The sequence below is a fragment of the Sorex fumeus genome, unplaced genomic scaffold (genome assembly GCF_029834395.1).
Source record: "Sorex fumeus unplaced genomic scaffold, SorFum_2.1 ptg000151l, whole genome shotgun sequence".
Lineage (NCBI taxonomy): Eukaryota > Metazoa > Chordata > Mammalia > Eulipotyphla > Soricidae > Sorex > Sorex fumeus.
Genome location: NW_026606208.1, coordinates 3548013 through 3564381, shown reverse-complemented (window position 1 = coordinate 3564381; position 16369 = coordinate 3548013). Strand labels below are relative to the sequence as shown.

At 46.0% G+C, this 16369-nt stretch overlaps 1 protein-coding gene and 1 non-coding gene across 2 annotated transcripts in view; one reads left to right on the top strand and one right to left on the bottom strand.

Moving 5' to 3' along the window:
• PHLPP1 (PH domain and leucine rich repeat protein phosphatase 1) overlaps positions 1-16369 on the bottom strand; it is a 218533-nt gene that overhangs the window by 47103 nt on the left and 155061 nt on the right. The window contains exons 6-9 of the mRNA XM_056106973.1: positions 14796-15026; positions 8267-8469; positions 5384-5444; positions 2166-2261 (exon numbers count right to left, since the gene is read on the bottom strand). Of these exons, the coding sequence (XP_055962948.1) occupies positions 2166-2261; positions 5384-5444; positions 8267-8469; positions 14796-15026 (591 nt within the window). The remainder of the gene's footprint in view (positions 1-2165; positions 2262-5383; positions 5445-8266; positions 8470-14795; positions 15027-16369) is intronic.
• Positions 1103-1185, top strand: TRNAL-UAG (transfer RNA leucine (anticodon UAG)). The gene has a single exon. It is a non-coding gene; the product is annotated as a tRNA-Leu (tRNA).

Genomic DNA, 16369 nt, shown 5'->3' with positions numbered 1-16369 from the left:
ACGGTCAGCAGGAGTTGCCTGGACCCCCGCCACCATCTCTGCCAGATGGCAACAGCAACTGATGCACAGGCCAGGCCCCCAGAACGTCCCAGGACAACCTCCTTCCCCCACAAAAATAGCGATGTGTTAATCAAGTGAAAAATGAAAAGCAGACAGTCCTTATGCTTTATTTAACCCAATATATTCAATAAATTAACATGCAATTAACGCATATATTACGAATATATTTTACATCCACTGTTTAGTTTGGGCGGGGGAGGGTTGTGGAATCTGGGCCATTGTTAATAGTGCCTGGGTCTTAGTTCCAGCTCTGTGCTCAGGAATCAGCCCTGGCAAGTTGTGCAAAGGCAAATGCCCTCCCACCGTACCAGCTCTCCAGCCCCTCCACGTCTGCACCTCAGCATTCACTGAACTACTCCTATGTGAAGTGCCCTGCCACCCCTTGGCTGACGGCTGTGTGCCGGATTAGAAAGCGTACCTCTAACAGATTTACGAGTCTGGCCAACCACATCTACTTCTGGACCCCTGTTCTTACAAGAAACAAAGGTAGTGATCAAATACCTTTCAAGATTGTTCACTGAAAGTCAAAGCTTGCTCCAGGGTCAGAGTGAGACAGCCTTTGCCTTGTATACGGCCCACCCGGGTTAGATCCCTGGCACCGAGTATGGTCCCCAGAGCTCACCTGCAGGATCCCCGAGTGCAGTCAGGAGTAATAAGCCCTGAGCACTTCCGGGTGGGCCCCAAACAAATAGAACTCATTCCAAAAAGTGACATTATTTTGACAATACTTCCAGAAAGAGAGAGAGAGACTGAGAGTCGAGAGAGAGAGAAAGAGACAGACAGACAGACAGACAGAGAGAGAAAGAGTGAGAATTCTTTTTATTTTTGCACCCCTACCTTTTATATTTTCAATTGTACCAAGTAACAACTCTTTATCCATGCGGTGGAAAGAGCTCCCCCTGAGTTGTGGCAGCGACTGTCACTGTCACTGTCACTGTCCTGTTGTTCATCGATTTGCTCGAGCGGGCCCAGTAACATCTCCCATTGAGACACTTGTTACTGTGTTTGGCATATGGAATACGTCACGGGGAGCTTGCCAGGAGGTAGCGTGGCTGAGTGGTCCTAAGGCGCTGGATTTAGGCTCCAGTCATTTCGATGGCGTGGGTTCGAAACCCACCGCTGCCACACCGTCCGTGGCTGCCACTAATCTCAAGTAAATACTATGGCGATCCTTCTGCAGGCTATACCCTAGACGTCATCACTAGGCTGCTTTACTGACTTTGCTTTAATGCCATTAGGGCAAAATTTATGAAATGAAAATAACAGCACTTTCAAGTGAGAGAAAAGAAGGAAAAGGCAAGCTCTTGGATCTTCTCCCACTTTCACAGCAAGAAAAATAGAATCCAGTTTGCCCTTTCAATGCTTAATGATCCAATCATTTTCTTTCTTTTTTTTTTCCTTCAGGGCACTTGCCTTACACAGGGCCGACTCGGGTTCAATCCCTGGCATCCGTATGGCCGCCCGAGCACTGCCAGGAGTGATCCCTGAGTGCAGAGTGGGGGGTGAAGGTGTGGTCCCAAACCAAACAAACAAAATAAAACAGACAAACAAAATTTTTTTAAAGTGACATTTGAAGGAATCCAAACATTTTGTCACATAGAGAGATTATTAAGTCAACGTCAAAAAAAAAAAAAAGAAGTGAAAAATCCAGAAAGAATATTGAAAGGCAGGAGAGGCTCCAAGGGCGGTGGTAGGTTCAGGAGGCCCCAGGTTGACCCCTGAGCATGCAGGGTCCCCAGCACTGAGTTGGGAATAGCCCTGCAAGACCCCCAAAACAAAACAGCAGCAACAAAAAAGAGTTGGAATTACAGAGGAGAACTAGCTGTCCTGTTTCCCGATCTTTGAAGATTCACTTGGACTTATTTATAAATGTCTGCCAGTGATGCCGCGACCCCCTCCAGCTACTTCCAAAGGTCTGGCAGAGAGCCAAAGCCACACTCAACTCTCCACCACGAGACAAAGTCTGGGACGTGAAGATCCATTGGAGGTAAGATAGAAAATAAGGGCTGGGACTCTTTCAGGGTTCCCAAACACAAGTTTGACATTCAGTCAGTATTCTGAAAACAGACAGGCTAATGGTCTCCGACCTGATCTGAACGACTCACCGTGCGGGAAGGTCAGAGATTTGATTATGGGCAATATCCAAGACTTCGAGCTTACGGCTTTCACACACCCACTCAGGCACGTTCTCTAAGCGGTTCCTAAGTGGAAGAATACAATTGTTTCTTTGAATGTAATTACAGTTCAAAACTCAATTATATATAATATATAAAACATCAAATGAAATACCAAGAATAATGAGTATAATCAGAAAGATTTGTATATTCACTTTAATCTTTGCATGAGAAGTTATAGAAAGGAATACTTGAAAAAAAGGAAAAAAGGACATAGTTATACGGTCTGAAATCTAAATTTAAAAAAAAAATCTGATACCAAGAATTCCTATTCTAAATATAAACCGTATGAGTTTAGGGAGATGTCTTATTCTGGAAGAAACAAACAACTTCATAATTTACTTGTACTAAGTAATCAAAGGGTAAAGTTTTATTTTTCCAATTTTCATTCTAACTAGTAACATTAAAATACTTTCAATGCTGGACAATCTGATGAGGGCACAGCCATAGACAAACAGAAGTGAGAAATGGTTTTAAAAAATTCCAGCAAGGGGGTTGGAGTGATAGCACAGCAGGTAGGGCATTTTCCCTGCATGCGGCTGACCCGGGTTTGATTCCCAGCATCCCATAGGGTCTCCCCGAGCACCGCTGGGAGTAATTCCTGAGTGCAGAGCCAGGAGTAACTCCTGAACATTGCCGGGTGTGACCCAAAAAAGCAAAAAAAAAAAAAAAAAAAGCTAGCAATAGGTGGGAAAAGTACACTGATGAAGGGACAGGTTTTGAAACACTGGATAACTGAAACCCAATCATGGACAACTTTGCAACTCTTTATCTCATGGTGATTTAATAAAAATTTTTTTAAAAAATTTATTTTTCAATAAATAAAATGGCAGCAGTGAAAGTTACACTAAACTGTGAAAGTTACACTAAACTTAATCTCAAAATTACTTGAAACAATTTAGCTATTAAATGATTATAATTATAAAACACAAGTGAAATAATAGTGCCTTTAATTAGTAGATGAACTGATCATTTCTTAGATAAGCCAACATTTACATGTTGATCTAGATATAAAACAGACACCCCAATTAAGTTTTTTTCTAAAGTAAGTTGTGGGACCAGGGGCAAAGAAGCTAAAATGATATGTACTTTATGATTAAAATTCTTTTAAAACAATTTTGTGAAAACAGGATGTTTGGAACTGGGAATAATTAAAGCAAAAGTGAAAAAAAATCTTGACGTCAAGGCTGTTATCTTATGGGATTTAAAAAATCAAGTTCATTAACTTCATTATTCTATCAACTTCTCAACTAAAACATAGAACAGGCATTAGCTCTTCCTGAGTGAGACCTAAGCACTTGGTGCTCTGACGCCTTACAGTTAGACGCATTTGGTCATCTGCAGTTGTTAACCTCTAAAACATCTCCTAAGAGAGGAGAGTGAAGTACCCCTCAGCAGAAGATCCCTCACTATGGAGCGACTAAAACTCCTCCAGTGAGAAAATATAAAAACAAGCCTGGCTCTTTGGATTTGAGAACCGCTGAAGACCGAGGCAACACCGCCAAGGATGACAGCTCAGTCCCCTTAGAAAATACAATTCCTCACCCCAAGACAGAAGGGTGCCACAGGGACCGAGTTGAGGGGACTCAGAGGGCTTCTGAGAGTCCCACAGTCTGGGCGGAACACAGGAGGAAACAGAGCACTGTTCCAAGGGGAGACTGGCCGAGTAGAGAAAAGAAAGACGAATGGTAGTTAAGAGCCAGAATTCAGGGACGGGCTATTTCTAAGTCAGAGTCACTCGAGGTCTCAAAGAAAACCTTTTGCCAAGAACACTCGCTGAATACAAGGAAAACTGATTCACTTTATGACCAATTCTGAAATCTGTTCAACATATTTCTTTCCACCTACAGACGCAAAGCCCACTCCAGCTAGCACTGCTCTTACTGAAAGGATGATGGCAGTGACTTTAAAAGAAAAAGGGGGGGAGGGCGAATGAATTAGGTTATGTGTGATTCCACGTTCATGAACAAAACTGACATGAATTTAGAAGGTGACCAATGGAGTAGCACTCATTGTCTATGAATTCTGGATCAAATTATAACTAGTGATTCCCGAAACAGCTAAATTCTGACATAGTCTTACATAATTAAGATCAAGACTATTATAAAAACGGCAGGCTCGCATATATTCAGTTCTAAAGAGAAAGTTCTGCCTTTGAAAGAGCACTCAACAACGGTGACCGCTAACAAACAGCAGGATTAATTGTGGCCAAACCGAGACAATATTTTCTTTTTTTGTTTTTTAAATCACACCTGGTGATGCACAGGGGTTACTCCTGGCAATGCTCGGGGGACCATATGGGATGCTGGGAATCGAACCCGGGTCGGCCACGTGCAAGGCAAACCGCGCTACCAGCTGTGCTATCGCTCCAGCCCCGACAATATTTTAAGAGAGGAGAAAGAAGAGGGAGAGGGGTGGGGAGCCTACACGGCACAGGGGGGGCTCTCCTGAGCTCTCAAGTGTGAGGTGTGACAGGCTGGGGTGAGCGCCCAGGTACCAGCCTGCAGGACCGCAGGCAGCTCGTGCTGTGGGAGGCAGAGCAGTTGGGCATTTCCTTGGAATCACTTTTGAAGCAAGCTACAATTATGGCAATTTAAGATCATTAATGCTTAATTTGGGTCGACCCATCCTTTGTGCCTTCAGGGCCAAGTCAACTATCCTCTTTTTGGGAACTGGAGCAAATCTACTGCCCGGTGCCCGGGACAGTGTGAAGAAGGTGAGGTGGTCAGTCTACTGCAAGGACGCGGAGGAAAGGCAGCGGCTGGCTGAGAGTCCAACTCGGTGCATTTATGGACAAAATAACAGAGGAAGAAGAAATATTAATGTATCATATTAAAAAAACTTAAAATGCACACATCTCAGGAAGACAGGCAGACACAGTGTATCAAGGTAAGTAACCGGCTGCCCAGACACAATTCTTTTAAGCTCAAATTAGCAAGTGCCCTGACTCTGGTCTGAACTGCTCCAGACGAAAGAGGCATTTTAACTAACAGATATTTATATGCACTTTCAGAGAAGAAGTAAAACCTACTGAATTTAATTTTTATCATATTAAAAATTAAAAAAAAACACCTTAAGCTCAGACAGAATTACCTAAATTATTTTTAAGGAGACTCTCAAGAATGTTGCCCTAGGACAAGGATTCTTACCTGGAAACATCCATGTAAGACAGGTAATTTGGAACTGGGTAAACATCAAGTTGAACAAGTTCTAGAAGGAGGGAAAAAAAAAAACACACTCACACACAAAAATTACCCAACAAGTGACAGAGACTGTCTTTGTATGTAGAGTATCATTACTGGGCTTTATTCTCTATTGTTTATTTGGATTAGGACATACAATACACACATTTGTCCAACTTTGGAACTACAAAAAAGTACAGAAAACTTTGAATTTAGTCACAAGACCTTATTCAGAGATTGAAATCTATCGGTCTCCATTTCCACATCCTTCCCTTCCAACTTAACGGTGGCTTTTCTCTTACATTTGCTAAATTTTACCTGGAAGACTGGATGAATACCATATTCTACACACTCAGGGCTCCCTCCATAAAGCCAAATGCATTCTGACTTTGGCCTTTCCCACTCTACTGAAAGAGCACTTCTTCGCCCTGGCCTCTCTGGAAAGAAAGATGGCGGCCACACGGGAGCCTTGTGGACAGCAGGTTTGAGCCGGGGGTGGGGGCGGCAGGGACCTCATGGGAAGGGGGGGCGTTCCGGTCCGTCCTTCACGCCCTACCGAGGTCACCAGTTGCCCCCCACAAGCGGCTCTCCGGCACGGCCACGAATCCAGAGCACAGAAACCAATCTCTTAACTAACTAACTTTCAATAGAAATACTTCCAGGGTTAATAAGTAAAATAGCAGAAATCCAAAACTGCGCAGCTGCAATAGCGGCCGCACGACATCATTTAATTCTTAAACCCAGCTGTAGAGAGCAAATCATTTCACAACACTTTTTCAGCATGTCTGATTTGGAGGGGGGGGTTGTAAACTCTAAATAATAATGGTGCATCTTTTATTGTAACAATAAATCTAGTAGATAGAGTGTTAACTAGAACTCATCTGCCTCACAGGAATTGGGAGGGGTGGGAGGTGGGGTTCTATTGGGGTTCGCGGGTAAAAATAAGTATTGGTAAAGGGAAATGTGTTTGATATTTACATGACTGAAACCTTTAAACCTAAAAGCTCTGTAACTTTTCCCACAGTGATTCAATAAATAAATAAATTATAAAAAAAAAAGAGAACTTCTTGGAGCGGGGGGGTGGGGAGGGTTTGTCACAAATGACTTCATTTACTTCAATCAGAAAGTCTGTCTTCAAAACTGCATGGAACGGGTTACTACCATCTACCTAGGGCTTTGTTTCTTAGGTGAAACTGTTTCTAGAAGTACTTGCTGCTTGAAATACTGGCCAAGTAATTCTCGGGCCCAGCGGCCCTCCGGGCGCCCCTGTGGCACCAGCTAGCTGAAGTTGGCAAGTCTGCTTTGCTACCAGCTCTCGTCTCTCTTCGAGTGAGTCACTTCGAGGCTCGGGTACCACCTCTGAGAAGATGAATCTCACATCGCTACCTCAGATCTTGCCAGCAGCTCACAGGGAGACCACGGAGACCGTGGATGAGCAGGGTGCCGGTTTCTCCACTCTCCTTCACACCTGCCCTTGCGCCTCCTTTCCGAGGAGTCTGTGGCATCACAGCCATGACACCTCTCCTTGCCCTAAAAACCAACTTGGTTCTGCCCAGCCAACTGTGCCGGCTTGTCCCAGCAACTTCACCTGCCCCGGAATTACTTCTCGCCACTCTCTGGCCGGTCTCATGCTCTCCAGAATTCTCTACCTTCCCCGCTTGTGAAACACATTTAAATGCTTTCCTTTCCGTGGCTGACTCTTGTGCCCACTGCCTACACAAATCCTCATATCATTCAGGGACCATTTGGAGATTTGGCTTGTTACTGCTGAATACAATAGCAAGCTCATTAAAAAAATCAAACCAAACTAAACCAAACCAAAACTCCCTTTCTAAGACCCATCAACTATACTACACATAAGCATCTGATAGATGTTCAATTAGTATCAGAAGTAGCAGTAATTGCTTTTCAATTCAATTTTCTGAATTTGAGGGATTAGCAGGCGAGAATTCTACCACTGAACCACCAATGGGCTGGAGCAATAGCACAGTGGTAGGGCATTTGCCTTGCGTGCAGCCAGCCCGGCCGAGCCGGGTTCGATTCCTCCACCCCTCTCAGAGAGCCCGGCAAACTACCGAGAGTATCTCGCCCTCATGGCAGAGCCTGGCAAGCTCCCCGTGACGTATTCGATATGCCAAACACAGTAACAACAAGTCTCACAATGGAGACGCTACTGGGCCTGCTCGAGGGGGGCAAGCCTTCTGCAAGCCTGCGCCCTCCTGAGCTCTCTTGTGGTGCTGGGGACGGAACCCAGGGCCACACAAGGGGAGGCGCACACCCTCTCCTCCTTGGCCCCAGGGGACAGCTCCTTCCTTCTAGCTGCCAACACTTGCCCGGTCCAGGGTCTGAGATCCCATCATGGGAGATGAGGGTGGACACGCAGGCGGCTCTGCGGTCAGTTCCGCTGTAAGCGGGAGCACAAAACCCGAGTCCCTGAATGAACTGCAGGACGGGTCTTCCTCTTACTTTCACTTTCCAAAATGAAATCAAGGCTCCAGACCTGCCTCTTCACAAGGCAGCCAGAGCTGGAGTCCCTCCCACCCCACCATCCCCTGCCCAGTCCCACCCCCCTCACCCCCATCCCCAGGAGCCGAATCACAAGGGGGCGTGATCTCTCCTATCTCCGTATGGGAAACACAAGAAAACCTCCCCCCCACCCCCTTCGGTTCCTTTAAATACCAAACCAGCACTCTTTCTTTTATGACTTTTTTTTTTATCATAGCAAAACTTGACACTTTTATTTTACTAAATCTGCAGAAAGGCAAATCAAAGGGAGCTAGAGCTGATGGCGCTAAAAAAAAAAATTCTTGGAACCCGAGGAGCGACTTTGATGTGGTCTCTGGGACATACCATTGGAAGAGGCATAGAGTGCTTTCAGGAAATAGCCACAGATGTTTAACGTCACCAGCTGATTCCTTTCACAGTGCAAGACTTCGATGTTGTTGAAAACCACGGCATTGAGTTCTCCCAGCTTATTGTCGCGCAGGTCAAGCTGAGTGACGTGCGGGAGGAAGTCTATTTCATCGGCCACCAGCTTCCTAATTATGTTCAGTCTGGAGGGGAAAGCGTGCAAACACAACTCTGGTTAACGGCCGTGCCAGAAATAAACGGCCACACCCCAAGAGGGGGAGGCGAGGAGAAGGAGCCTAGGTTATGACAGTCACTCTATTCCTGTGTTACGGTTCCCCATTACTTCTTTAATCTCAGCCCTTGCTACTAAACTGGCCAGATTCTCTGGCTATTCTCAGCTGTTACTGGGGTCCGGATAGGTTCGCAAGGTTATCGCAAATATATTCTGTGAGACCTCTATGGATAAAAGAAGAGCACACGGAGTTACTTTAACTTAATCCACCGCAAGACAGGGGGGGAAAAATCTATTTCGCCATTATTTCCAAAGAATTTGACTGAATGAACACAAGAAACAAAATGTTGGGCAATTATGCAGGTCGCATGAGACTGCATAGTGACCGAAGGAGAGAGAATGAGCAGTCACACAGAGGGAAGTCCAAAGGAGCACTGGGGAAGAAAATGAAAGTCATATTCATACCAAATATAGGAAAGCAAATAAATACCTTGATTTGGGGCTGACTCAGAGCCCACGATTTCATACCCAAACTGCCTCATCTTAAAATTCCGCTGGAGTGATAGCACAGCGGGCAGGGGATTTGCCTTGCACATGGCCAACCCGGGTTCGATTCCCAGCATCCCATATGGTCCCCCGAGCACCACCAGGAGTGATTCCTGAGCGCATGAGCCAGGAGTAACCCCTGTGCATGACTGAGCATGCCCCAAAAGAAAAAAAAATCTGCTTAAAAGTGCAGAAGACACTGGACCTTGTCATCCAGGTTTCACTTAGTAGAATACAATGACCGCCAAGGACGGAGACCTGCCACCGAGTGCAGACCAGATAAGGGCAACGCTGCCGTCTCAGGAAGAGAGTGGCCGGCAGATGAGGACTCCGTCAGGGAGCACCTGGACGAGGGGCCTGGGGACCAATACCTCAGGGCTACCGTTCACTGCAAGGGGAGGCAGAACATGGGACAATCTCAAGGTCTACTCTGCCAGGCGCTGCCCAGCTCCTTTCTAAACCACCAACGTCCTCTGTGTCTGATACAAGCCAGGAGATTGAGAAGAGCATCTGCTTGGCTGGAAAAGCACGGTTTGGGAGATGGGGCATAGAAGGCAGCCTTGGGGGAAACTGCTCGTTAGAGAGATGTCAGGGGGAACTGCTCGTGAGAGAGATGCGGGAGGAACTGCTCGTGAGAGAGATGCGGGAGGAACTGCTCGTGAGAGAGATACATGCGCAGTAGCTGAGGGAGCCACAGAGCAACACGGCCAGGCCACCCAGCACAAGGATGACCCAGAGCCAAGAGCCGCCCCAGGAACATGCTCGCTCAACATATGCTCATTTCAAAAGTCCTCACAAGGGAATTGTTTTTTTTTTTTTTGGGGGGGGGCAACTTTTCTTTTTCATTTTCATTCCATGTTACAATATAAAAACACTGATATCAAACTTGGCAATTTGCCTATTTCCTAATGCTTACTAGCCCCATCAATTTCACTGTGATGACACTTGAATGATTAAAGGGCTGGTCTAATGAGAAAATGAGAAAAAATCTAAAAAGGGAAGTTATCATTCTCACAGTTGCGTGTAACTCTTAAGTCCTATCAGAGCTTAAAATATTAAAAGTTCTAGACTTACTCAGTAATACAGCTCTTTAGGATGAACACTTGAAAGTGAAGAAATGTGTTTAGAAATACCCTTTCGGAGAGTAGAAACAAGGGCAAGGAGGATTAGTCCACGGTTGGAAGCCTGTCTCAAGAGCTGGGGAAGAAGGCTACTGCGATGGAGAGGGGACCACTGTGACAAAGACAGTTGGAAATGATCATTCTGGATGGGAACTAAGGGCTGAAAGTAGGTAAAGGAACAAACATGATAACCTCTCAGTATCTGTATTGCAAACTGAAAGGAGGGAGAGAGGGAGAGAGGGAGAGAGAGAGAGAGAGAGAGACAGAGAGAGAGACAGAGAGAGAGACAGAGAGAGAGAGAGAGACAGAGACAGAGAAGGAAAGTAATGGCCACAGAGCCATAGAGGCAGGCTAGGGGAGGTGATGGTGGTGGTAGGAAAATTCACACATTCCTGATGGGAAACAGACCCTGGTGGACTTAAGGCTGTTGCAACATTGTATGACTGATGACTGAAACCTGGTCACTAACAACTCTGTCACTGTGTATCTCACTGTGACTCAAACCCTTAGGGCTGAGAGCTAGATCAACAGGATGAGCACAAGCAGGAGGCAGGTGGGGGTGGGGGATAAGATAGACCCCCAGCAGCACGTGGACCAGCAGAGGGTGGAGTGACCCCTGAGCACTGTCCAGGAGTAGGTCCGAAGCACCACTCACTGGGAGTGGTCCTAAACCAATCAAATAAAAGAAACTTTCTCCTAATAATCCTCTAAGTCCTTTAGCTTTCTGAATCCACATTGAGTAGTGGGAAATTGTGGACAGGAAGTGGGGAAGAATGTCAGGTTTGAGTTGCAGCCGGCAGATCAGCGGACCAGCGCTGGACAGAGTGACCTGCATAGGTCTATCAGCATCTGTCGCACGCCCAGCTCTAACCTGCAGGGCAGGGAAGACACGTCCCCAGTCCCACGGGCAGCTGAGCAAAATCAAATGGCCCCATGCTGGCCCGGGAGAGCCACAGTGATGAGGATGACGACTACTCTGTGTCAGAAAGAGACGAATAAAAAACTGCCGTCAGATGCAGTTATTCAGCAAGGACAATCATGTATACTTTCAGATAACAAAACACTTCCTTACTGTGATTGCAACATACAGCAGTTGAAAGGGCTTGCAGTCACTGCAGCCCTGTCTTCAGTCCACTCCCTGGTTCAACGTGTAGGATTTGAGAAATCCACCTGGAGGCTAGGGCAGCCTCAAATCAGTGCCTGCCTCTGACATACAGTTTGAGCCTCTGGACGTCTCACTGTGAAGAAGTAGCCAATAACGGGCGGGCGGGCTGCCTGCAGTCTCGACCTCAAGGTGCTGGCAGGCCTGGAGGGCCAGACCCGAGAGCTTGCATACACCATACCAGAGAACTGAAGGTTCTCAGCACACTGCTTTTCAGAGGCTCAGAAAGGAGACAGTAGTAAGGAAGAGGCAAGGATAAGGAGAAAAGTGAGTTTGAACAAACAAGAGGCTCTGCTCGTAGATTAGAAGTGGTTTCTAAAATGTGGTGTCCGAGGGCCAGAGCGATAGTACAGGGAACAGAGCATTGCACACGGTCTTGCACATGGCCAAGCCCGGCTCCATCCCCAGCACTGCAGATGGTCTCCTGAGCACCCCCAGAAATGATCCCTGAGCACAGCCGAGCGTGACCCAAATACTCCCCATCATGCCCCCCCACCCCAAGAGTCTGGTGTCCGGATAACCAACAATGTGCAGCAAGAATTGGAATCTGGGGTAAAAAACAGGCTGAATAAAGAAGCCAGATACCAGATGGCATCACTCATGTGTGGTATACACACAAACGAAGCCAAGGAATAGACACTGTCAGACAATAACAGACCCTTGGCCTTGGATTCCAAAAAAGAGTTGAGAAAGCTGGACAGTGGGTTAGGGCATGAAAACATGGACTAAAAAGTACACATGGACAGTGGATGACCATCTGGGACACTCTGAGGGTAGGGAAGGTGCAGTAATTTTGTACAGAAAAATCATAAATGTTAGCACTATTATAACCATGTTAACTAAACTGCACAAAACATACATATATATATACATATATATATATATACCGCCATCACTATAATTATAGAACTATTCATTCTGACTAATGATACAATTTGGCCACGGAGAAAATTACATTGCTTTAACTGATGTTATAAAAAAGATGTTAAAATAAGTAAATGACACAGATATAAAAAAAATATGGAAGTCTGTTTTAATCAAGGGAAACCAAAGGAAAATAAGAAAACTTTTGTGTGGTAAGAAACAGGGAGACTTTGGGGCTGGAGTTGATAGTACAGTGGATAGAACGTTTGCCTTGCATACAGAGGACCTGGGTTCGATCCCCAGCATCCCATATGGTCCCCCAAGCACTGCCAGAGGTAGGTAATTCCTGAGTGCAGAGCTAGGAGCAACCCCTGAGTGTCTCTGGGTGTGACCCCAAAAGCAAAAGAAACAGACAAAAAAGAAACAGGGAGACTGAGAAGAAGAGGCAGTTCCTACTTTGCCAATCACTGGGCAAGACAGGAGGCAATTTAGGAGAACTCTTGGGCGCCAACAGCCACAACATGGACCAAGAACAGAAGAATAATAAATATGTATCAGACCAAAATTCGCCAGCTCAAGGAAAAGAGTTAAGAAGATCACTATTAATCTGATGTAGCGTTTCGATCTGAAGAAGGAAAAAACAGGCTCTCCCCCTGCCCCCCAACTCTGGAGAAGCCTGGAGTTCTCTTGACATACCAGACTCCCTGATTCATCACCTGGCTAAGAGCAGAGGACGATGCTCTGTGCATGCAGGGAACGCGTGCTTGTTACCTGAAGCCAGTATGGCCCTTGGAATCCAGCAGGGAGCTGGAATTTGAAAAGGGCTGAGCTCCAACGATAAGGTTCTCCAAACCCAAATGACTCAGGAGCAAATAATGTCAACAACTCAGCTGACAACAATTTAGAAAGTTAACGAGACAAAGTGTTCAGTTCCCTGTCCTGTCACATTCCAAAAAACTCTCCAAGCCAGATAAATTATAACCATTTGTACTTCCCGAACTGAGACCCATCGGTCTGCAAACTGCTAACGCCGCCCAGGTGTGGCAGGCTCTGTCACTTTGGCATGAGAGACGGTACACCAAACAACTTGCTGCGGGAATGGAATGAATGGATTTCCTCGACCTAACCACAAAAAAACCACATGAAAAAGGGGTGCGAAAGATGCTCCTTTCTATCGGCTGAAATCAGACGGGCCTGAGTAAGGGCGTGGGTCGATCAGGAAAGCCAGGGCGGGTCTGCCTCTACGGCGAGACGTGGAGCGACGCCAAGAATGACAGCTGAATGGTTCCAGAAGTGTCCTCCGTCGGGCAGTGAGAACGAAACAGAGAGCTTCCCCGGAACAGAAGCAACCAAAGTCAATCCCTTCCCAGACTCGATGGCTTAGGTGCTGTTACTAATTGTCATTTCTAGACGAGCGCACAGTGGTTCAGAGGGAGGAAACGTCTTGTTCCACCCGTAACGTGGCTGGCATGTATATATGCGGCCATCAATCCCAGCTAGTGGTGGAGGTAGAAACGGTTGACAAAGCATCAAAGGGGGCTGGTTAGTCTAAAACCAATATTTTCTTTTGCAGGAACAAAGTCCATGACTTGCTCTAGTTCATCCTCATAAAAGAAACCCAGGATAGCTTTCTCCGTGGGTCCTCATGCTTTAGAAACTGCAACTGAGCCTGATGTATGACAGGACGGTTACTGAGCATCTTCCATGGAGAGAGGACCGGGCAGTCACTTCCAGCTGGAGTATGACATGCCCAGAATTCAAAAGGCAGGGTCCGTGGCTCTCAAAAGGGGTGAGAAGAGGTGTCGGTCAAATTTTGGGCTGAACATGAGATTATAAGCTTTATAGTTTTCCAAAGAATGGGAAACTCTGGGCAGAGCCACCTGTAAACTAATAAACCTGATAAATTTATCAGTAAATGTAATGAATGCGTTGTATTCTGAGAGTCAAGGAAGAAAAAAAAATATTTGAGGGGAGATGCTCCGTGATGTCAACTGTCTCTCAAGCCACAGCAAAGGACTGAGAGAGAAAGGCACCACTGGTTTTCCATGACATAGCCCCCATGCACGCTAAGGCGCTCTCTGCCTTTGTGGTCTGACTTATTCAGTCACCTGCAGCTCAGAGGCAGAGCATCTGCATTGCATGAGGATTCCTGGCACGACCAATAAAACCCAAACCTGGGTTTACGACAGACACAGACTCACGAGCTGAGACCACGGGGCTCTGGGTACTAAGGGGAAGGGGCCCAGCAACTGCAGTGCAAGGGTACTGGTACTCCGGTAGTAGCTGCAGTGAAGAAACTTTGAAGAGGAATGCAAGGGATAGCTTTAAATATATATAGGTATGTAAATTAAAGTTTTCTCAATTAAAAAAAAAATCTCAAACTTGTAAAATCTTCAAGATACGTGGTAATGTATCGGTGAGAAAAAAATGCTGACAAGTTCCAGATACAAGTAAACTCGATTTCGGTTCACTATGCTCCCCTGCTGCTAATATGGAATCAAACGGGCCAAGCTGCAAAGAGCCAAGTAGCTAGCTTCGGTGGGGGAAAGCCACCAAAAGGCTACCGTCGAAACTCCTCACACAGACTCCGTTTCAGGTGCTCACCTTAGATCCACGTGCTTGATGTGAGGCATTTTTCTTAACGCCTGCAGATTCAGGGTCTCGAGACAGTTTCCAGACATACAAAGTTTCTCCACCGCGGTCAGCTTCTCCAGCACCTCTGGAATGTCAGTGAACTCATTGAACGAAAGACCGAGGTAACTGAGCTGATGCATGTTCTCCAACTCAGCAGGGAGGGTCTGCAGAAAGTTTCCATCCAACAAAAACGTCTGCAAGCTGGGAAGCGAAAGAAATGCAAAGACAATAGATAAATTTTAGATCGGTACGATCACCAAACTAGTTCTGTAAGTACGGTTCATACTACTGGTGAGAAATAACCCAACTACACCGGGCGTGCGAGTAGGGCTTGTGGTGCCCACCCAGACAGCCAAATGCTCCCCACACCACAGTCATTGTCATGTCCCCGGCTGGATTTCACTGCTTCAGGACCAGAAATGCACCTGATGAAATATTCAGGTGCGCGGGTTTTCTGACCAAAATCTCCAGGCTTTTGCTTTGTCCTCTCACCGAATTTCCAGAAGTCCCAGCAGACACACACACACACACACACACACACACACCCCCAAAGCCACCACCCATTAAAAATTTAACTCTTGGGGCTGGAGTGATGGTACAGCAAGTAGGGCATTTGCCTTGCACACAGCCAACCCAGGTTCGATTCCCAGCATCCTATATGGTCCCCCGAGCAACGCCAGGAGTAATTCCTGAGTGCAGAGCCAGAAGTAACCTCTGTGCATTGCCAGAAGTGACCAAAAATATAAAATAAAATAAAGTTAAAAAAATTTAACCCCAGTTGTATTACTAAATTACTATTAAAAAATTCTTGACTTCCTGGGGTAATCTCTCAAGCTCTACAACACTGATAAACCAGGAGCAGAACACCAGTTGGATGGGATGTAACGTAGAAGGGAACCAATCTCGATTAATAAAACATAAACACAGGAGGCTTACCCTGTAACAACATCCTAGTAATCTCTTATACAAAGACCTGATGGCTCGATGGTGTGATTTAACAGTTTTTACTAACTTGCTTCTAAGGCAACATTTTTTGGATCATTCCATTAGCAAATTACTGATAACAAACAATATAAAATAAATTATTAAGAGCCTGCTATGGGGGCAGGCAGAAGGGGTGGTTGCGAAAATTGAAAACAATGGTGGAGGGAAGGTGTAACGACGGTGGGATTGGTGCTGGACTACTGGATTCCTGCAATGAATCATCACAAGCAACTTTGTACACCTCAGTTTATATAAAGTTTAAGGAGGAAAATCTGCATTCGCAGGCCTTACCTATTCTATGTAAACTCCAAAATATATTAACACAAGATAGCTTTAAAAGTGTTATTAGTGACAGGTGAGACATGACTATTACCATGACAAGATCCAAATACAAAATAATTTTTTTTTTTTTTGCTTTTTGGGTCACATCTGGTGATGCACAGGGGTTACTCCTGGCTCTGCACTAAGGAACCACCCCTGGCGGTGCTCAAGGGACCCTATGGGATGCTGGGAATCGAACCCGGGTTGGCCGCGTGCAAGGCAAACGCCCTACCCGCTGT